Source organism: Scophthalmus maximus, chromosome 14 (genome assembly GCF_022379125.1).
Source record: "Scophthalmus maximus strain ysfricsl-2021 chromosome 14, ASM2237912v1, whole genome shotgun sequence".
Classification (NCBI taxonomy): domain Eukaryota; kingdom Metazoa; phylum Chordata; class Actinopteri; order Pleuronectiformes; family Scophthalmidae; genus Scophthalmus; species Scophthalmus maximus.
The window spans coordinates 9,027,905-9,051,061 of record NC_061528.1 but is presented as its reverse complement, the minus strand read 5'-3'; the positions used below and the strand labels follow the sequence as shown (position 1 = coordinate 9,051,061).

General features: G+C 46.0%; 1 protein-coding gene across 5 annotated transcripts in view; it reads right to left on the bottom strand.

Annotated features, from left to right (window-relative positions):
- gpm6bb (glycoprotein M6Bb) overlaps positions 1–22,322 on the bottom strand; it is a 28,059-nt gene extending 5,737 nt beyond the window's left edge. For 2 of the 5 annotated variants that reach the window (XM_047337172.1, XM_047337173.1), the window contains exons 1-2: positions 8,126–8,186; positions 555–741 (exon numbers count right to left, since the gene is read on the bottom strand). In XM_047337172.1, the coding sequence (XP_047193128.1) occupies positions 555–741; positions 8,126–8,171 (233 nt within the window). In that variant the 5' untranslated portion in view covers positions 8,172–8,186. Of the gene's footprint in view, positions 1–554; positions 742–8,125; positions 8,322–22,169 lie in introns of those variants that run through there. The other 3 variants (XM_047337174.1, XM_035603709.2, XM_047337175.1) reach the window with 3 other exon arrangements.
- Between the last annotated feature and the right edge of the window lie 835 nt (positions 22,323–23,157).

Here is a 23,157-nt window from a genome sequence, read left to right as displayed (position 1 = left end):
TGACACCTGGAGAAGCCCACTTAAAATGTCAGGTGAAGTAATGGTATGAAATACCGCTGTCTGGTGTAAAAACTCAAATTAAAAACATCAGTGACCTGGGGCTGGTAGATCGCTCATAAACAGATGGTAACTAAGCCCAAATGTGGAGATAACAGGTGCTGCACGTCTCTGGACACCGTCCACCAAGAGACAGACTGTCTCTGTAGACATCTTAAATTAAACAGCGCACTCCATTTCTGAACCAACATAAAACATATGTGCATTCCTGTCTCTTGTCATTCCCCTTTTATTGTCCCGACTAATGGATGCACTGTAAGAAAACGGTCCATATTAGGACTGTGCTCCAGGATGAGGTGAATGTGGGAGTCAATATCGGCTAAAAATAGCCCCCATAAAGTCACTATGATCAAAAGTGTTATCTATCTTACGATTGGGCCCCTTTTTATTGTGACGGTTATGCAAAGAACACATTTGGCATCCGGCATTACAATGGATTTTGACTGTGACATCACACGCAGCCATGCGTTACGCACGCAGAGCACGGGGTCACTTACACGTCGGTCAGCATGGCGTGATCACTGGTGACCTTGGAGAAGTGGGTCTCCAGGATGGTCACCGTGCCGGTGAGCGCCACATGGCCACATCCGCAGAACAAGGCAACACCAGAGAAGCAGAGGATCGTGGCCACCAGCGACGCGTAGGGCACGCCGCCTAAACACTTAATGCAACACTCAAAGCAACCTGTGGAGGGAGAAAAAAAAAAAAGGTCGTCAGTGAGGAGTGTCATTCTATAGAATCATACAGAGTTTCATACCAAATCTTTTTAATCTAAAAGGCAATTACGTGACAACAACAGCAACAGGTCCACAACTGTTGGACATACATTGATCTCAGGGAAGTGAAATATGAGATGATTCATGTAATTTATTCATCCTTTGAGCCTGAGCAGGGTACAGTCTATCACAGTACCATAAGAATCGGTCTTTAACCAACTGTATCACTCACTGGGACTCATTAAGAACACTGAACTTTACTTTTCTAAAGAAAGAAAAAAAGGCTGTTGCAAAAAAGAAACAATGCAGACAAATCTGTTCTAACACAAGATTCATACAATGTGTCTGCGGTCACACCTGATGCCGCACGCTTCCCTCCCTTCCTGCGATGCAAAGTAGCGGCGGCGACAGCGCAGCTTGCTGTGGTTTCACAGCCCCACACTGCCTCTAATGTTTCGGTTGACAATTCATCACTGCCCTTAAAGGGCTCTGATGGCCGTCCAGCAGGTCACAGCAATGGGTGTCTGCCAAGCTGTAATGGAAATCAATGGCGACGCACACTGGGGGGTAATGATATGACCCAGATGGGTCCGTCCCATCCAATGTGTTCCTCCGCCTCTGTGAAACGGAGCCCGTCACCACAATTCACTGTCTGTGGACGGCGCACGGAAACAGACCCCAGTGTGCTCACAATCACATCCACATGTGTCCGACAGGATGTTGTAGAGTCATGGGACATCCAGGTCAGTGGCTGTTTACGTTTTAAAGCTCTCACCTTGTGCCGAAGATCAGACTGCAGTTATTTCTTTATTTTTAAAGCTGCTATAATTGATATTTTTCACATTAGCAAACAGACCAGACGACCAAGGCTGTTTTCAGACACGAGCCGGACCCAATTTTTCCGGACATTTTCTTGAGTCGGCCTTTCACACGCGACGAACTCGGCAGGAGATTGGTCAGAGTCAGGCGCGTATAGCTCAACAGCAGGGACATCCCTGCAGACATTCTGTCTCATCTGGGTCGAGCGTGAAGGAGGCAGGACGCGACGACGATGAATCTGCAGCGGCAAAGCACGTCTATTTTTCCGGAGATTTTATTGCTGTGCTCTCAAATGGGCTCACTTGGGAAATTTCACAAATTGGGGCTGGCAGGAAAAGTTACGAAAAAGGTCCAGAGCAGCATTTGCGTTCTAACATGCAGCCGTTCCCAAAAACATTTCAGGAAATTGTCATGACTTCAGCGCACTGCACGTCTGGAAGCAGCTTGTGTGTGAAGTGGCGGAGGACGCTCGAGTTGGGGGTGCTTGCTTCACCGCAGACAGCTCTTTTAAGGAGAATGCTTCGTACACTACCTGGCGAGTAACAAATACCTCTCCAAATCATCCACATCTGCTGGATACACAAATAGGAAATCGTTTGCCGACATGTTTGCCGTACCCTATAGTTACGCTGTCCCCCACGTTACCAAAGCATCAATAATTGCAGGTTTAAGAAAAAAATCGGCACCAACCCTCATTTAACAAATCATGCGACAAGAATGATCAGTGAAAGACTTTTTGACCTTACGTTGACTGTAAATGGTCTCATCTATGCCACAAGTGTAACAGAGACAAGACATTGTGCATTAACAACACACTGTCTCGACAAAAGCCTCAATAAAAACCCGTGCATATGTCGTTCCATATCAACATCATAAGAGACCAAGTTATATTAAGCAAGTTATACTATTAAGATTCTTCTTGAATCCAAACAGATTTCCTGTTTCTGCGTAGTAGGAAAACGCAATAACATGTGTTGGGCAGCTGCACACAACATGAGTACATCTTTTTGTTTCGACAAAATCTCATGTTTGTCTTGAAGAAAAACAGACCAGGAATTCTCTTCTACGTGCCCGCTTCCTCTTTGAGGCGAGACGCCTGAAAGTTCATCTGTGTTTGTGCTCTTTGCCGTGACAAGAAGGAAATTAAAACAGATATACTGCTGCTGGGCCGGTGCCTTCGCAGTCAGATGCTTCACCCCGACTGTTTGTGTAGTACAGGGAGATAAAAAAAACAACTTTTTTTTTGTCCCATGGTGGGTGAACAAGAGTTGCCATGGCAGCGCGTCAACCACAACTCAATGAGTGTGCCCGCAGCAGAGTCGCTAACTCCTGCCGCAGCCCACATTTCTCTGATGAGTAGGTCGGGGAGGGTGAGTGGGCCGCTGGGACGCCACAGGATATTGAGCCCAGCTGCAAAGTAAATACGGCCCATTTGAAGGAAGAGCCGCTCTTGTAGTGGATGTCACTGTCCGGTAGCATCTGCTCCAGAGACCCAGCCGCCCACCGTACTTTCCTAGCAATGAAATTCACTTCTAAAATGAAATTTAAAAAAATAATTAAATTACAGAAACAGCGTTAGAAAATATTTTGTATTAAATGTGCACAGATTTACTGTCACTTTATTTGATTGCAATCAGCTGTGGCATGTCATGGATGAAATAGCGCTCCAAGTGTTTGGCTTAAAACCCTCTTTTGAAATGTGACACCATTCCCAGTAGTTAAACTGTCTTAAAAAAAACTATGGCCATGATTCACCATGGCAGTCAGTCGACTCTGTTTTCCTGAATTTTTTACTGGACTTGAAAATTAGAAGAAAGAAAAAAACAGGGTAGATTTGTGTATAGATAGAGAGCCCTACAAAAAATGTCACTGGGCAGTCTATGCTTAATGTATGAAAGGATTTTTTTGAAATGACATTGCCTATGTGACCTCCCTCCCCTGCAGCCGGTCCAGAAGAAGGTCAGGCTGAACTCGGAGCAGTTAGAGAGAGAGAAAATGTACATTTAGTTTGAAAGCATTCAATCCTGTCGATAAACCATCTGTTTGCTCAGAGTCCATCCCGCAGGAGTGGCTCGCTTTAAAGCTCGTCGGTCCAGACCGAATGGGTTGGTTAGCCGTCTCTCTCTGTCTGTCTCTCTCTCTCTCTCTCTGTGGAGAAACCTTGTGTCACTTATTAGGTGTTATGCCTAATAACACGATAAATCCGAGGCGGTATTTTCACAGCTGGACTCAACGTGTTGGCAGGTTAGTGTAAGTCTCTTCTGGCGGACTGAAACAACACTGGCACATGGACAGACCCGCTGTCGTGGTTCAACCATTAGCAAACCTCAGGAATACTGCTCCGCTCACAAAAGGGCCCCTGTGAAAGCTTTAGTCTCGGTATTAGACATATAGGGTTCACAAATCACGTTAAGTTTCATCCACAATCTTTTATACAGGAATGAGGAATTAAGTGTATAAGGAAAGTGACCTTAAATTACTTCTGCTTGGCATTATATGTAAAATACTAAAATAAATAAATAAATACAATATAAAAATTAATTTGACTTTTCAGGGGAGGGCATTCTCACATAGAGCCCCACCGCAAAATGTCCTGAAAATGTCTGGACTTCAGCTGAAAACAGCTTTTGCGAGACCACAGTAAAATAAAGAAGCATTTTCTCTCAGTGCACTGTGTGGGATTAGCGCAGGAGTACAGGATATTGCAGTGTAAACTTCAGCTCAAATCTTCCTCCTCCACGAGCGATAACAGTCCGAGGGTGGTGACTCTAAACAACACGCCTGCACTAAATGGATCTTGCTTGCTCTGAGTGGAGCACTTGAAAATGAAGATCACGCTTCTCCCTCTGATGACTTTCACATGCCCCCTGACTAATAGACCTGGTCGGACCTCCGGTCACCTCAAGACTCTTCATCTCATCGCCGCAGTGCATCAAAGGGGGGCGGAGAGAGACCGAATGAAGAATGGCCTCAAAGGAGAGAAACACAGACAAATTAGTGGCTGTTTATATTGACAATGTCAGGCCTTACAGCAAAAAGCTAGACTCGCCACATCGGCATCACGAGGAGAGAGAGGAAGAAAAAGACGCTTGTGTGAGAAAGAGTGTGTGTCTGTATGTGTGACACAAACGAGACAGAAAGAGAGTCCAAGAAGCCCCGGAACAAAGAGCCAGTGTGTGCAGCCCGAGACTGTCCATCACACTGGACTCTCAGGGGCCATTCAGAACGGCAGTGAACTACGGCCCTGCTCTTCCGGCCCACAGGCTGGAGGCCCAGGACAAGCCCACCGCTGAGCTCCATCCTGTGTCCAGCACCACACACATCTTAGCCACAATGGGCCCTACAGTGGCGGCCACTTCACACTTCGGGAGGATCGTGTTTGCCACAGCATCTCGAAGCAGCCAATGTGTGAATGAGATGGCTCGGGAGGACTGACACGTGTTGCAGGTAAAGCTTGCAAACAGACCTGCAAGACTGACTAACACAGAGACACATGGCTATACAAAGTGACCAGCGTGTCTATCACCACAATGCTGGATGCTGGACTGCTGCCCCCGGTCCCCAGACCTCAAGATGCCGCCCCGAAAAACACACGTTTACTGTGTTTCAGCCGCTTTTAATTTTCCTTTAGGTACTTTGGGGCAACTTATAACTTTATTTGATAGTTAACAGCAGAGAGAGGGTGAAAGGAAGTGGCGCAAGAGAGGATCAACACACCCAAGGTGGAATGACGAGGAAGTCTGGATGTGAACCGGGAAGGTTGGTGTTCATGGTTGGTCCATTAAACCGTAGGCCACCTTTCTTTCCTCAACAAATGTGTTTCATCAAGTTCCCACATACTAACTGGCATACAGAAAACCTGGGGACCGCTTGTTTTCCAGTATAGGAGCATGGCCTTTTGTTGGTTGGTCGATCTACCGCATATAATGAAACGGACATCTACAGCTTTCTACAGAGCACAGCACATGAGGAAACAGTAGGTCAACAGCAAAGGTTTTGCCCAGTGCCTCCCAAACAGGTGAACCTGGCAATCGCACCACAAAAGTTTGCTTGAGCTCATGCGGAAGTAAACCTGAAACCTGTATTCTCTTGAACGACCAGCGGAGGGCGACTCCACAGATTATACTCTCACTTGATTTAAAACGTCAGTAAGCATTTTCCTAAGGAGTTTATAGCCTTGGCGGCATGGATGCTGTGTGATTGACAGCTTGCACCGTTCCAGTGGCATGAAGTGTCCTCGAGCTCTCAGTGAGTTCTTACTTCTGATTTCAAGAAACCAAGATGTCGCAGGCCGAAACATGAAACTCTAGGCCCCAAAACGGCAGTTCACAATTCAATGGGTGACGTCGCGGTGGGTTGCCACTTGGCTCTGACTCCTCACTAACTAGCCCCAGCAGCTGGCCCCACTTCAACACCGTCCTTCAACAAAAGCAATCACATGAAAACAGGGCATGTCGTCAGCACATTAAGCTGAAATCTTCCAGCAACTGGAACCATTGGTGGAAAAATGTCTAAATTCGCCTTTTACTGCAAAGAAGAAATCATTTTGAGAAAACACAATTTAATTTGACGTCAACACCAGACACGTGCACATTCACAGCCACCCAAACAAAAACCCACGTGCAAGAATGTATGGTGATATACACACAAACCCAACTCACACAAATAAACTCACTTGGATACACACAATTTGAGATGAAGACATTGCAACTCTTCCATCTTATCCACGGGTCCTGAAATATAAACTGCCTTCCAGCTCAAGTGGAGTTGGCATCCAGCTTTAATCTAACATCTAGCCTCATTGCTCACAGATGTGTCCGTTTACTGCTAATGCTAAAGTATTGCTGTGCGTTGCCCCATTACGGCGAACTGCCCAAACACGATTTAGGAGAAACAGTCTCATTTTCCACACTCTCCACCTTTGAGAGGAACAAAACTTTAAAATGCCCCTAATGGCCCTAATGGACATGCCCGGGGGACGAGGGAGATCTGAGCCTGCAAATTCGTCAAAAGTGGTCTCATTGTTTATTCATCCAAACATCGGAAACTCACTCTGTCGCCTAATAGCTGTTGACTGCAGCTCACTCGTGGCTGCAAGAGGCTGTGAGAGATGTGTGAAAATTATAATTGATGTGTTGTGAGACAATCAGAGGAGATGGTGGCCATAGTGCGCTAATATTCTTTGTAGAGGAGTAAACCTCTTGTGGTTTCTTTCTTTTTCTTCAAGTATATGACAGGATAGACTATTTATAGGGCAATATGTACACTCGATGTACATTCCCAACTTGGCCCCGAGGCTTGTAAGTCAAGGTACAGCTCCTCATAAATATGTGGCCTGAGGATTTAAGGGGCCAACCACGTAAATACATCATCACTGGCTGGAGTCCGGATGGGGACCTTTGTGCCCATCTCACTCTCACTTTATTTCCTGTCAGATTTCTACAGTCTGCTCTCCATCAAATATCCAGCCAATGTAGAAGAACAAGAAGAGACATAGGTAATTTAAATAAATAGAAAGCTGTGTGGGGGAAATTGGCCGTTACAGAAAATAACCAGAATGTTGGAGGCATTCAGTAAGGACACAACATTGGGGTCAGCATTGTGGTTGAACTTTCCATAGTTTAGAAACAGAAATCCCAGATTAAACTGTTTATTATTTTCCACCCCCCCACCCACAGACACATAATAAATAATTGAATGAATAAATGGATTAGGAGAATCGTTAAAACCCTTTTCATTACGTGAAAATACTAAACAAAAGCTCTTTCGAGCTCCAGCTGCTTTTATCGGTTTTAAATCGCTGCAAAAATCAATTCCTTTGGGTTTTTACCTGTTGGTGGGATACAACCAACGCCGCCTCTGGGTGTATTGAGCGTTTTCCCCCCATTTTCTGACAGATATAAAAAATGATAATCTCGTGTTATGGCTGGTCTGACATCAGGGGAATAGCAAAGAAAATCAATGATTCCTGCTGATTTTCTACAAGATGGGGGGGCGAGCAAGTTAATGACACTCTCACTTTAGTGTACACAGCCCTCACCGCTGTCCATTTGTGAGCTGGGGTAATATCTGGTTCACTCATCTCTGTCCCTGCCAGCCCCTCGTCCACCTCATCAATCACCGGTCCGCCCTGAAAGAGAAACTCGGACGCTGCTGGAGGTTTGATTGATCTGCTGCTGATCCTGCAACGGGCTCATTGTCCTTAGAAGTGACACTAAGATGATGGCCAGCGGCAACACGCACTCACGCACGCATGCACGCACGCACGCACACACACAGGAGGCATCCCTCCTGCTGCAGAGGTTTGCTGTAAACATCCCCCAGACTTAAACTAATTCGATCATAAGACAAGCACAAAGAACACAAGCAAAACACACGTTGACGCATGACACCGACGGTAGTTTGGAGGATGCAGCCGTTGCACAATTTGCAAATTAAATATAATTTGCAACAATTTCCTGCATTGCGAACACTGACACAAGAAGGCTGTACTGACAAAAAACACACACAAAAAAAGAAGAAATCTACCCAACTATTGTGTTGAGTCTGGAGCAGGTTAAAGCCCCAGTAAACCCTCATCGGTACCTCTTTTGTCCTGCCTCTGGTCCTGGGTTTCTTCTGATGGAGTTTCCATGGTTGTTTTTCTCCCATCCAGCAAAAATGCTTTCTCACAGCAAATTCTCCCTTCCTATCTCCCACTCCCTCTCCTCTCTCCTCTCCCACTCCCTCTCCTCTCCCGCTCTCTCTCTCTCTCTCTCTCTCTCTCTCTCTCTCTCTCTCTCTCTCTCTCCTCCACAGTTGCGCTTTCTCGTCTCGTCCTGCCTGACGAAGCCACCGCGCCTCTGTGTATCGCTGTTCCTTTCCGAGACGCAGAGACTCTCGTCGGGAGAGATTTCATTGAACTTAGCGTGCCACCAGTCGTGAATTACTTTTAAAAATTCCAGTTTCAAGGGATAAATGTGCGTCTGCTCTGTTCACGGGGGAACCGTTTTGGGATTCTTTTAGAGTCAAATGAATACAAATCCGTGTACATGCCCTGAACACTGCACTCCCTCTTCTTGAAATTACAATGAATAGCAACCTGAAGAAGGCTGCCTGGTGAGAATGGGGTTGTTATGTCAGCGCAGGGGCCCCCCGACCTTAGTTGTGGGTGAAAACCACTCTGCTGCACAGGCTGGGACAGAAAACACAAGGGCACACAATCACCTTTTTCTACTTTGTGCGTGTGTGTGTGTGTGTGTGTGTGTGTGTGTGTGTGTGTGTGTGTGTTTCAGTGTTGACCACAGTTGAGCCCTTCATCTGCTGATTCGCACCATATGCCCTCTGCTCCTGCCGCATACATTAGCAAACTTTGACCGCTGCCCTTTCCTCCATCTGGTGGCTTCAAACTCACATAAAAAGACACAGGAAAGGAAGTCAGATCAACATTTCCCAAACAGGGAGAACGAGTGTCCTCTGGGCTGGTGTAAACAACAGAGGGAACATTTTGTGAAAATGGGAGATCGAGAGAAGCTGAAACCCGCTGAAATTTAAGAAGGTTGAAGGAGCCGATGAAGACGGGGGAAATAAGAGCGTGCCGGAAAAACAAAGGGGATGACACGGTGAGAAACAACTTGTTAAAAATAACGGAGACAGGGGAAGACGGATGGTGAAAGATGACAGACAGAGGAAGAGACAGTGAGGGAGATGAGGAAGAAAATCTTGGCTGTGTTTGTTTGGCAACAGCAGGCCGGGGAGCCCCAGGGGCATGCTAATGAGAGAAAGGCCTTTCAGCGGTGGGGGGAAGAGTCCTGCTGGAGCGGGGGCTTCTCACGGATACCAGACCTCGGAGAGGAGAGGGATCAGCAGGGGAGGGGAGCCTCGGGGGTCAGGGAAGTGAACTTAGCGGGGATCCCACAACAACAAATGCCGCACTAATCTGAAAGCTTTTTCCACCGTCAGCCCTGTAAAACGCCAGGAGAACTGACATCATCCCTGTCAAGTGGGGAACAGGGCCCACGTATAGATGTGATGGTTCTTTGAACACTTCATACGAGAGCATACAGCCGATGTCGAGGTAGGTGTGCTCGTGATGTCTCGCATTAACTGCGCTTAGGCGCTCAAGTGAAGCTTCAAAAGACGACAAAATGCATCACACCATAGCAGCTGAAAGGTACTGATCATGCCAAAGTCAAAACAGTCTAATGATCCATCTGCAAACTTTTAGGAGAGTACGGACAACAACATGTCTGAGTTTACTGCAGACCATGAGGCAGCCTTGAGCATCTGGGAGCCCATTTCGAGAGCGAATGTGAGGCCCTAACCCCCCATAAAAGATAAAAGAGAAGAAGAAAAAAAAAATGCAAGCATTCAAGTTGTTTTGCAAGAACAGCTGAAAAAAATTCCCCCTGAAAATGATTGAAAAAAACAAAAGCAACACTGGTTTGTAGGGCACTGCAACGGCATATTTTTTGCACCGGTGAATCCTATGAAAGATGTAAACAGGCAGACTAGATGGTTGCCATATAACTTAGACAGTGTTGGCAAGACAAACACTTAATTGGGTCCAAGTTATTTCCCCAACGTCCCAATTTATATGAGTTAGTTAGCCCGTATTCGAATGGAAGGTAGGAATAATCAGGCGAGGGCCGGCGCCTGGGTAGAGCACTCGCTGGCAGTGATTCCGAGTGACTCACTCGGACATTTTACCAGGGTGGCTGACGGGATAAAATGTCCACAGGCAACATCTGTGGACATTTGCGTTCTCAGATACTGTCTGAAAGCAGCTTAAGAAACTAATATCATATGGCACGTAGTCATTTGACTGATTGTGTTGATTAGTAAAGCTTGAATGGTAATTTAGCCACAACATGTTGTGTGGAGCAGAACCAAATGAATGAAGAAAGACTAATTCGTCTTCACGAGCTTGTGTCACCAGTACTGTGTCAGGCTGAGCGGCTGTGGGAATAATCATGTGAACCTCAGAGGTAAAGCCTGAGTGATGCATGCCCAGCTACAGTGTGAGACAGCGCCACTCCCCTGCTCGAGGACACAATCTGAATGATGATGAAGCTCATACAAGTGGAGGTGGGGGGGGGGGGGGGGGGGGGGGGGGGGGGGGGGGGGGGTTCTTCATTGTGGGTCAACCTTTTATGCTGTGAGACTGGGGGCCCTGAGAGCTCCTCAATGTTCAGCCACCCGTGAAGACCTGCACCCTGCTTGGCTCAGGAAGGATTTCTCAGGGAGTGCAAGTCTGTGTCCGGGCCCGAGCACCACTTGAAAAACACTGACAGCAGTCGGAGAACGCAGGCTCGGCAGAGGAGAGGAGGACAAGATCAGGCCAATGGGGCTTGTGGAGTGGCCCGTATGTGGGATGACTGACAAGCAGGGCCTGAACAAAAACAGCAAAGCAATTGTCTAAATATCCCAGAATATTTTGCCGATCTTTTATACAAAGCTGTAATATTCCCTTTCTTGTTTCCAACAGTTAATCCTGGGAGACTTGTCAATTCTGTTTTGGCAATTTGTTGCAGCCAACATCATTCCAATGACCTCTGGTGGCATCACTGACCTAGATTTAAATGCAGGCCCCTCCATAGGTCAATCTGCGCATGTGTATGTCTGCCGTCATGTTTGACCTGCTGAATCAGAGTCATCGATTGGTTTACAAAAGCGCTGCACTACGAGCCCATCATGCACATCCATACACTTGTTTGCTGACCCATTTTCCTCTGTGGGTCTAGGGGAAAAAACTCATAAAACATTTTTTATATGACTTTTGCTGAACAGTTCAACATGTGATTTTTTTAATATACTCAATTAAATGTATGCCTCAAACTCAACCTATATGATAAATTCATATCGCCACTCTGGGGGAAGGAAAATCCTCTGCCTCCAATGGAAAAAATGTATATGCAAACCGTCCATCATTCATTATGGCAAGACAAGTGACAGTGAGAAAGAAAACCACAATGGGCCGACATATAATGAGCCTTGTGGTTCCTTTTGGCTCCGTCAAAAAGGCTATAAATTGAGGAAAAAGTTGGGTTATGTAAAGGTTAAAGGGCCTTAATTCTTCTGTGGTGTCATTGAAATAAAGTATTTTTAAACTTTATACTTGAACTTGAACGATTGATTTGGATGTTTCTTTTTTACTGCAGGTGTTTGTATCGAGGACAGGAGTCAAGATTAGGTCTCTGACTATTGATTATTTTCTTCATTAATTAAGCGACCATCCAATTTCCTATTTTGACCAACCGTCAAAAACGCCATCGATTTTTGGGTCACTCACATGAGAAAAAGAAACTAGAATTACCGGCTCTTGGCTGCGGGCCTTAGCCAACCAATCAAGTTGCAGGAAATGTGGTCACAATGTCCCCCCTCTGTTCCTCTGAGTTATGATGTTCAACAAGAGCCATGAATGTTACAATTATTGTTTTAGTTCTTGAGTTAAGCTGAGCGTTTATCAATCCAGAAAGGAAATTTGTGGATTTTATGAACCCAAGACCTCATCCTCATCCTCATCCAACCTCAAAATCAAAATTCTTATATTCAACTACCCCTTCGTCCAGTTGTGGTGCAGCACATTGTCCTTCCTGACTATAAAGAATTTCAACACAAGTGGAAAGATTCTCACGTTTGCATAACGTCTTGGTGGAAATCCAGCTCCTCTACTCAATTTCAACCATTTCTAATAGAGACATACTTTAATGGCTTGACATTTCTTCTACTGTATAATTTCCACATTGATTTTTTATTTAGTCTCCACTGTAATTACGAGTGCTTGGCCAAACAATGCCCAGGGTATCTGACTCAGCACTTCTCTAATTGCATGTTTGCGTTACTATCGTGTTAGGTCTGGAAGTGGAGCAACACTCACTCTGGGATGCCTGGCAGCCATGTTTTTTTCCTCTAAAAATGACTTCACATCCCTGACTCCCTGGCACCTCCACCGCCACTGCGGTTTTGGCCTAAGTGTGTTGCGGGGGGAGCGAGAGACACAGATGCTTCATATTATCCAGGCTCCCAACGCTCCCAACGCCATGGTGGCTTTTTCCAAGTACCTCGGAAACAGCCACCATGTCTTGGCCGGACAGAAAACCGTTGCGATATCAAGAACCGAAAGACCGAAAGAGTTTCACAAATTCAGTTGGGAGTCAATCGAGAGGATCAATGCCAGGAAACAGAAACAGAAACCTGGAAAAGATTGAAAGAATGATAAAGACATCACAAACACACAAACATTGAGGCCATTTTAGAGAAATTAAAGGCCTTTGCATAATCGGTTTGTTTTTATCCGAGTGTGTATTAAATATTTTAATGAGGCCTCTCTGGTCTGAGAGAGGCTTCGCTGTCTTTGTGATCCCGCTCGCTACTCTTATACTATTGAGCTGGTGAAACCAGCCAGGAACCTACTGCGAGAAAACACCTCCATTAAACTCCATTATCCAGTTAGAATAATGCTACATAATAACCTCTTGTATATTGTGATAAGAAGAATGAAAAGATACTTCTGAATAGGTTTGTATGAAAACAATTTTCGCAGCAGGGGATAACATCATTCAGCAGTTTTTTTTCTGGTAGAGAAGAATCTCAAGAGTGAAAAATTGATGTGACTGAGCGCCACAGTCATAAAAACCTAGAACATTTAACAGAATAACTTGTTAATACTTTCTGTAATGTCCCTGATTCTTAAAACTACAACAACAACTTTTTTTCTGTGGCTACTAAACACAACACTGACGTGTCACTTTTTAATCTGCTATGACAAACACACAAGCAGAAAGTTTCCCTTTTCCATAAATCCATCAGTGACAGAGCAATGTTAGCATTAGTAGCATGGCCATGTTTCTGACCACCTGATGAATGCAGGTCCAATATTTACTCTACTTTCAACTTTGTTTTGGGCTTTAAAGGTTCCCCAGCTACTTGCTAACTGTCTGCACATTATTTGCTGCTCAACTAACAAACAAACAATAAGCTGAAAGACACACAAGATTTATAGCTAGGCAGTGCAATAGTTAGTCATTGTTCATATAAGAATATTCATTATAACTGCTTTAATGCTTTCCTTAATGTAAATGTAACTACGCCCCTCGAATGTCCTTCTAATCTCTCTTATGTTTGACTTCAAATCTCCACCATCAAACCATTCATTCTTCCCTCTCCAGTCATATTGACACCCAGCGTCTCCTGAGACTATTTCAAACATATGAGAGTCCATTAAACTGCACCGCGCGTACAAATAAATCCCATGGTGACTCCCCTTGGTGATGTTAATCCTTTAAATACAATACCTATCGCCGTAAGCATGTTTTATATTTAGCTCAAGGCAAAGACCCGAGTTGCTTCTCATCCTACTTAAGTGACCGAAACCGCAGTCGACTTGAATCCTCATGCGAGGAAATCCGTAGGTTATTATTTGTTTGTTTTCATCTTGCGCGGCAGAGATCAAATGGACTAATGGATTTCCTGCATGGCAAATGAAGCAACATGCTTCAAGAATGCTTTTATAATGAAGAAAATCCGGGGCATGTCGAGTCAGGAGGCAGATCAGTGTGGAAGCAAGGAGATGTCTCACACACTTTATGTCCATCTTACACGGTCAAGGAGCGACTCAAATGTTCTCACACTCCAGCTGCTGTGGTGGCAAATAACACAGGGCTGGAGACTGTCTTTCATTTCCCTGCTTGTTGCACAGGGCATGAGCATGTGAACACGAACACGAACACACACACACACACACACACACACACACACACACACACACACACACACACACACACACACACACACACACACACACACACACACACACACACACACACACACACACACACACACACACACACACACACACACACACACACACACACACACACACACAATAGAGTCATAATGAAGAACAGAGACGTGGCGACAGCAGACGAGACTCTCCAGCTAATCTGGGGGTTTCTTCCCATGAACCCCCCCCCCCCCCCCCCCCCGCCCTCCCCCAGCTGCTGGGATCTCTTTCTCTGCGTCGCTCCCGCCGGTCCCATTGTCCTCTGCCTTTGCGCTGCTAACCTCTCACCCCTGACCCAAGACTTTACCCCTTTCAAACCCTCCAGCACCGTTCCCCCTTCCGCCTTTCAGGCCCAGCCGGTGCTACTCATCGGACCAGGCCAGCCAGACCCCATACGTGTCAGGATTCACCGTCGGCACTATGACAACAGAGCAGCCAGATCGCTTTAATGCCATTGTTCCTCGCAGCGCTCCTCCCCGTGTCTCAAAGCCCTGCGTCCTGGGGCTGGATCCTGGAAGGACACAGGGCCGTCCCTAACCTGAACCTGACACTGCCGCCCCTGCGGGGATGTGTTGGTCCGCAGATTCATCATAGAATCGGATTAGAAGTGTTCACCAATAAAAAGCAAATGCAGGACATTACGAGGGAACGATGGAAGCTATTCTCTCAAGTGTTCAGTACACTGTAGATACTACCCTGGCTGACCTCTGCGAGAGTGGGTCAATCCATTTACATTAATTCTTTAAGCACTGGTAGGTTTAAGCGCACACAGGTGTCCAACAGCAGAGACTGCAGTTCCCTTTTGCCTTTCATATTGGACTTTATAAAAGTTGGGCAGCGTAGAATCCATTTACGGCACACTCATAAGTGATGCTGTCTCTACATCAGTATCCGCGTCTAAACATTTACACTCTCACAAATGTATTCAGTGCAACTCCATCATTTACATTAGGTGCATGTCTCTGTAAATAATTGCTTTGACGCTACACTAAAGAAGAGTGCCGTTTCTTAATTATCTTTATTGGGATATAAATACTCTTACCTGCCCGGCGGCAACTAACAAAAAGCAATCTATTGAAACTCTTATGTCATTAGGGTCTGTACACTTCACGTAGCATGAAACAGCTTGGAGAGATAAAACACTTGGCTGACGAGCTTTCACACACTCTCATTCTCTCGCACACGCACAGGACCCCGTGTTCCGTTGCACAAAGCTTGCTCCTCTCACCAGTTTCCAGATGCTCGCCTCTGTCACAACATCGCTTTTTTTTATATTCTCAGCTGTGGCCACTCTATTGTTACAGCATTGTTTTCCCATAGTGTGGAGGTCAGAAGCTGAGAAGACCTACGAGACCGCTCAGTGGCGGAGCTGTAATATTGCTACTGCTCACTGATCTCTCCTCTGGTCTGCGCGTGGTTACGGTGTCGTGGGTGTCAAGCTGTTCCTTTTTTGTCAGAAACCGAAACATCTTGGATTTCCTCTCCACCGAAGCTGCTCTTGAAGCGGGGACTCCCCCCCCCCCCGTCCTCCAAATTAAATTTAAACAAGTGACACAAAAGCCTTAGAAAAAACATGTGCAAATGGTAAAAACATCTCACATTAAAGTATGAATCAGTTGTGGGGGTTCAGGGGATTCAAAGTTGAATATCATTTACTGTTTCTTTCAAATCCTGTTTCTTTCAGTCAATTTAGTCAAATTGAATTCGGTCTTTTTGAACAGTCTGTGGAGCAAACAGTCTCTCTCAGCTATTAGGTTTCCTGCAGCTGTCGCTTTGCAGAAGCTCAGCTATTGCAGATTTTCATCTGCTTGGCAGCAGCGCCTCTTCCTGCCTATCAAGCCATTCTCTGGGGCATAATACGCGGAGAATGAAAACTGTCACTTGGAATTTCTTTTTTTCTTTTTTCCTTGGGAAAGAAAGTGATTCCTGGTAGGAGAGGGAGTGCGTCGAGTGGCCTCATCAGTGTGTCACATGCACCTCCGCAACACAACAACGTGAGCAAACAGGAGTCATGGGCTTTTTTTTTTTCTCGGCTCAGATGAATGACAACGAGCTGCGAGGAAAGACTTGTTTTCGTGATGGTTTAATCACGATAAAAAAACAATCTTGATATCTGAAGTTGAATTTTTCTGAATATGGGAGTGGAAGAAAAAGTCAAGGGGTTACATGGCTATTCATTTAAATTCCTGCTTGATTCATCCCAAGCGTAGCATTTTGGCTGCATCCAAATGGTCTCTGGCATCGCTCTTCACATGGTGAACATTTCTCATTGGTCTGCCGGGGGTACCCCAGATGCCTTTGTCTTACGGTTGTTTAGCAGCTGCGTAAAAAGCGCCGCGGACAAAGGCCTATCTGTGGTGGGTTGAATACACTCGGTGGGCACGCAGCCAACGGTTCAATCCTACCGGCTCCCACAGTTGAAAAGCAGACTAATGCATTCTGCTCTCGCTCCCAACAGATGATCTTACAGGGGAAATTAGCCGGAGCCCCCCAAGTACTTTCAGGTCTGAAGTGTGGTCACATTCAGCTCCTAAATATTGATCTATATAGACGTTGTTGAATCTTAGATTGGCACTTGCACTTTCGCCAGTGTTGAAATTGTCAACCATCAACCAGCTGGCAAAGCTGCTCACCCCCATCTCTGATCTGAATGTAGACAATTATCAATGACAACTCCAGTGGGTGTCTGAAGGGATATTCTGGGACATTTAGGTTCACCATCAGATATTTAAAGTTCTGAAAACCGGGGTGGAGCCGATGTGGGACGAGGGAGTGGCATCCATCCATTTGGCCGACTGACAGGCTGAGACACTTGTTGATCAACCAAACACGTCTGAACGTCGCCTGCTTGCCTTTAAGCAACAAAGTGGTATTTGTTCAAATTCACAGTTTTAAAAAAGTTGGACGTCAGCAAACATCTAGTGGTCCTTACAACTTACATCATCTAAAGGCCCAAAAAAAGTTTTTCTGAACTTCCGCCGTTCGAAGACGACGGGGTGAAAAGCCTGCGATCGAAGAGAGCGGCGAGGTGCAATAACTGGGGATGGAGACTCACAGTTTTGGACAGTTGTTCATTCACAGCGTTGCACTCATTCGTACATGACAGACGTAGTTGTGTGAGCTGAAAAATGGAAGATAAGAACAAACCCTACGAACATAGACACACGAGCATGACCCAGCCGATGGCAGAGTCAATTTCATTAACCCACAAAAACTGCATTCAACATTTTTGTAAGGGCGCGGTTGTGAGGTTAACAGTTCCTCAAACACGGAGGACCACAGCATCACCTTAATGAATCACATCACTGCAGTCCAGTCAAACTTGCACCAGGTTCAGCCTTTTCACAAACCGACCAACTTTAGGATTGGTACCTTGGTGGTCAAACTCATGGCTCACATCCCGTCCATCACCGGGTATACAGCTCGGCGTCCATCAGCTGCGGCATAGGATTCTCTGCCACAGGCATAACTCTAAAGTAGACCAATCCCACTCCCGACTCACTGTTCCTACATTGCATGCATTATGGTCTATTTACTTGCTAACCCAAGGATGGATGCAGAAAATGGGTCATTCTGGGAAAACATTATTGACCATTTAAATCAATGTCCCCAACCATGTGATATGGGGGAGAGTGACGCAAAGCACAGGCGGTAGTATATCATTATACGTTTTAATGTGGAACCTGTATTGTACTGCCCCCCCCTTCTCTTTTTATCTCTCAACACAACCGGCGGGATGGTTCTGTTCGGGATTAATAGTTGTTGAGAGTACGTTTTTTTTCCTTTCCGCTGCCGCCAAGTACTTTGCTCATGGAGGATTGCTGGTAAATAACATTATCAAGAGTACAGTCTAGAGCTGCTCTGTATGAAAGTGCCCTGAGATAACCTCTGCTATGATTTGTCACTTTTACAATTGACTTTACTTGATATTGACTTTGGTGAACGCAGTCATCATGTACATTGTGCTGCCAAAAATGGGGCTGAAGGCCCGTCGACCGAGTCTGTACCACAGGCCTGCTGGAACAGTCCTCTGACTGTGAACAAAACACTGATACAGATGGCTGCTCTGCACTCTATATGTTCATGTACTGATGCCAACATATTTTAAAATCAATTTATGCATATATTTGGCATTTTAACCTTGATAATCGTGGGTGCAGATAAGATAAAGGACAGATTGTATCTCTGGCATACTTCATACAACCCCGGGGTTTAGCTTTCCTTTGCATATCTGATCATTTGGTCTTTTGCATTTAGGGAGTATTTTCAGATATTTAAATGCCGTCCGGTTTCTGCCCGTGCGGCAGTGTGACTGTGACACAAGGGTGAACTTGCACGCACAGAGAGTCACCCACGCATCCACTTGCATCGCCTTCTGTTCAACTGGGAATGGGCCTCAACAAGCATCCACTCTCAGGAGCTGCTATTCCGATCATTTCATGTCACAACACTCAATGGCCCTCTCTGTCGTCGGAGGAGTTATTAAGCTTAACCAATTAACACGACTGCTTTGGCAGACCCTGCAGCTCTGAAGGGGAACAAAAAAATAAATAAAATAAAATGGATAAAGGCAGAGGAAAGCACCGACGATGAGAGAGAGAGAGAGAAGAAGGGAAGTTCAGAGGAAACACAGTGGAGCAGGAAGGGGAAGCGAGAGAGACGAAGCAAATCTTGACTTATAAAAGGGGGTCTCTTTTTTTAGAGCTGCACAAAAACTGTATGGGCTGCATCTACTTTATAATTACCATATTCTATGCCAGATGGAAAAAAAAGCCCAGAAATCATGTAACTATGACAGCGACTACCTCGTGATCGTGGATTCACTGTAACTAATAACGGCAAACTACAGACCAAAAAAAAAATTTGCAATTTAGGGGGTAACTGACAGTGGCATGAAAATGTGGGATCGATTGTGAAAGGTTAGCACAGACCTTATTAGGACTGCGTTGCACTTTAGACAGCAGAAATTCGAGGACAGCATCAGCGTTTTCTTTTATCTCTTCTCTTTTTCTCTTATCATGTGGCTGACTGACAACACCGCGCGAGCCAACTCTTGCACGTCTCTCCCGTCGCTGCGCCGCCGTGGGTCCTTCCTCTCGCTCCCACTCAGGATGAAGGGTCCCAGCGCACGGCGTCCACTGCGTGTGTCAGTGACAGCGATCGCCGCCGACGCACGGGCCACACAATCAGACACTTTCCAGACATCCTCGTACTCAGAAGGAGCAGGAACGCACAACAGCATAAGAGCACGAGACAGCTGACACCTCGGAGACACTTCCCAGACAGACACATGTGAAAAATCATTATGAAGGACACTCTCCTGTGTGTGTGTGTGTGTGTGTGTGTGTGTGTGTGTGTGTGTGTGTGTGTGTGTGTGTGTGTGGATCACTGGGGAACAGGGCTGATCAGATTTTATCATGAAGGCTTCACTATGACAATGAAGCTGCTAACATTTGACACCGTTTTTCATGCCCGAGCATCAACAGCAGCCAACCATGAGTGAGTAAGAGCTGTTCGATTAAAGACACGTTCAAACGCTGTCGGGTGAGATCAACTCTCTTTTTCTTGAGCTGCTCAAAAACAATGATGTCACGGTTGGATCTGGTTCGCATCCAGCCTCCGTGACCTTTTCCACGAGACCACATTACACAGAACACAAAACACTCGAGTTTCCATGAGGAAAAACCCTTTTCTTTTGCAATCAGGATCTGGCTCCGAGAAAAAGAACAGTCAGCGTTCACAGTCATGTCTGTAATTTGCTGTATTCCATTAGTTGAACCTCCTGTCATAAGATAACCTTAGAGTCTAAGCACATAATTAAATTGTATCTATAACAGACAACTGCAAAGATAGTTGATTTGGTTTAGACTTGGGAACTTCTAAACTGCTCGTTTTAAACGCTGCCAGGAAGGTTGCTTGTTTTGGACACGTTTGTTCTCTGTAGTTTTTGAGGTTGCGGAACCATAACATGCTTTTCTTTTCTTGAAATAATGAATATGATCACAGGAAAGAGTACGTTTTATCTCAAGGACAACACTCCCCCCCTCGGCTTCATGATAAACTAGCTAAGCTCAACTGAAATCACTTGTGTGAGACACATCTGCTGCTCGCTGGGTAATTCAACACCGAGAACCTAACAAGATATTTGTGGAAAATGACTCTCTCTCTCAGTGGACTGAGGCCAGGTCATCCTCCCACATCCTAAACACAGGCCTGTCCGCTGTTAAATCGTTCACCAGGAGGACGGAGGGGAATCTCTCTGAAAAAAACATGCGGCCCCTCTGCGGGGCGAGGGTCGTCCGTTAAATCAAATCAGACGTCATTTGTAGACATCTTCACTTCACAGCTCTACACTCAGCGCCGCCGACGCATCCCGTTTATTTTGGACAGAAGGGTTCCTTGCACACAATGATAATCCGTTCTCTGTTTTCAAAGCTATCTCACAGGCAACGCGGCAAATCGCAGCACAGCAGTACGAGATCCGTTTCACTGGCACAACCATTTTTTTTTTTTTTAAATGGGAGCTTTTGCGCGTTGACAATGCACAAAGGTCATTTGCCATGCAGGCCAATATCCTCTGTGAGAAAGTCTGTGGGGAAATAGTTCACAAGGCCTCAACTCTGAGGCCGGTGATTCACTGAACTTTCTCTCTCTCTCTCTCTCTCTCTACATTGAGAGCCGCTGAAGTTGCACAAAGGAGCAGCACCGAATTAGGAGCACAAAGACGCCTCTGTGAGAACTTCAGAGCGAATTAATGAGCACTGATACACATTTCTCACACAGTGTTCTTCCCCTGGCCTGGGCTGCACCGGTGCAAACAACACAAGCCCCCGAGTGCGGCACAAAAGCCAAAGCAGAGAGTTTATAAATGCTATTTCTGTGTCGTCTTTTTGAACTGTTAAATGTCGATTCGGTGAAGGATGAGGACAGCCGGGAGTGAAACGCTGAGTGGTTTGTTTCCGCCCCTTTGCTCCTCTGTCCCAGCGGGTTCACAGTTCATCATAGATTTTTCCTAAGGCAGAGAGAGGTAAGAGTAAACGCCTCCACACGCCGAGCGCCTCATTCCTCCCGGTGCATCCCCCTCAAGGGTTGGGTGCACAGACGGCCAACACTAGGGAGTGATGTAAAGATGGGACTGTCTGGGCTCTGCCATGGCACACGCACAGCATCTGACTCACACAATATGTTGCCAGTTAAGTCTCCAGTCATTCTTCACCGGCACAACACACTGGGCAGCAGCAGCAGCAACAACAACAACTACAACAACTACAACAACAACAACAACAACAACAACCTTTGACCTTCGTGACAATGAGCATCTCTGCCACCAATAAGTGATCGGCGGAGACGCGCGATGAAAGGCGTGGCCAGCTGAAATCAAACTTTTATTTAAATGGTAAACAGTCCAACTGCAATATTTCAGCCCAGTAGCGGACGGTGGGGGGGGGGGGGGGGGCACCCAGCTGGTCCGGGTCGAACACCTCCGCTCGAACAGGGTTGACTGCAGGAATCCCGACAGACGTAATCTCCCCTAATCGCTTTCCCCGGGGCGCCAGAGGAGAGAAGAGCATGTGCTCTAATGCGTCTCTCGTCGCCCCGGGTCAGGCAGACACGACCGACCGACCGACCGACCGACGAGGACAGAGTCATGCTGGAGTAGTAGTAGAAGTTTGAAAAACCGCTTGTTTGGTTGACGCGCAATCCATCGTCGCGCCCCGAGAGTCGGAGCGACGATGACAAAAGCATCACGAAGGAGCGACACGTTGTGGTTCACCTCACGGTTGGATGTGTTCAAAAAAAATTTTAAAACTTACCCATTTCTTTCGTTAAGTTTCCTCCCCCCCCCGAAAAAAAGTGTCCGAAATATTACAGCGATCGACTGAACAGTTGAGCCCCGGCTCTGCTGGTGTTGCGTCCTGCGATGCGCGCACTGTGCCGCCTGGCTGCTCCGACGCACGCGAGCGCTGCGTAACTTTGGAGAGACAGCCTCAGTGACGTCACCGCGGAGGGGGGGGGGGATTACTGATGGGAGGACGGAGGCCCTCATCGGGAAGTTTCACTGCACACACTCACCAGTCACCGTGTGAGCCACTTTATCTGAAGGTGTCCGTGCTCAAAGTCCCCCCAGTGAACAAATAGAGAGAGAGAGAGAGAGATGCCTGGCTTATTTTAAACATCATCACCAAGACAATTATATAATCTGACTTCAATCAAGATTGTGCAATGCAAACTCAAGCAAGGTCTGTCTGTGCTATGTTGTCCACTACAAACGACACAGTGAGACAGAGTTGAGGATAACATGTTATCAGGTCGGCTGAGGCATTTTCACAATGGGAGCTACTAGTGTATTAATGTCACAGACCACCGAGCCGGCCCGAACCTACATGGGGCCCTGAGCAGAATTAGAATGAAAATAATACATGGTGTGCCATATACATTATACAATATACAATATGCAATATATATCTGTGCATATATGGATTAGGAACTGCAGAGGCGAACTTGGAAAATAGGTAAACAATTTGTTTTTTTCCAAGATTCCTGGAAGATAACACAGAGATTTATTTTTGAATCAGATGCTTAATACTGTGAATTGCATGTACATGGAAAGCACCAACTGGAGTTATGATATTTCTGTCAACCTATTAAATAATGTAAAAACTAAACCACCCAATCCTCTCTGTCACCCCATCCATAAAAAACTAAACATTTGCACACAAACACAAAACATGTACATGGATACATTACAGTTTCAACTAGTGTCAATGGAAACAAAAGTATTATTGTGTCTCTATGTATAGC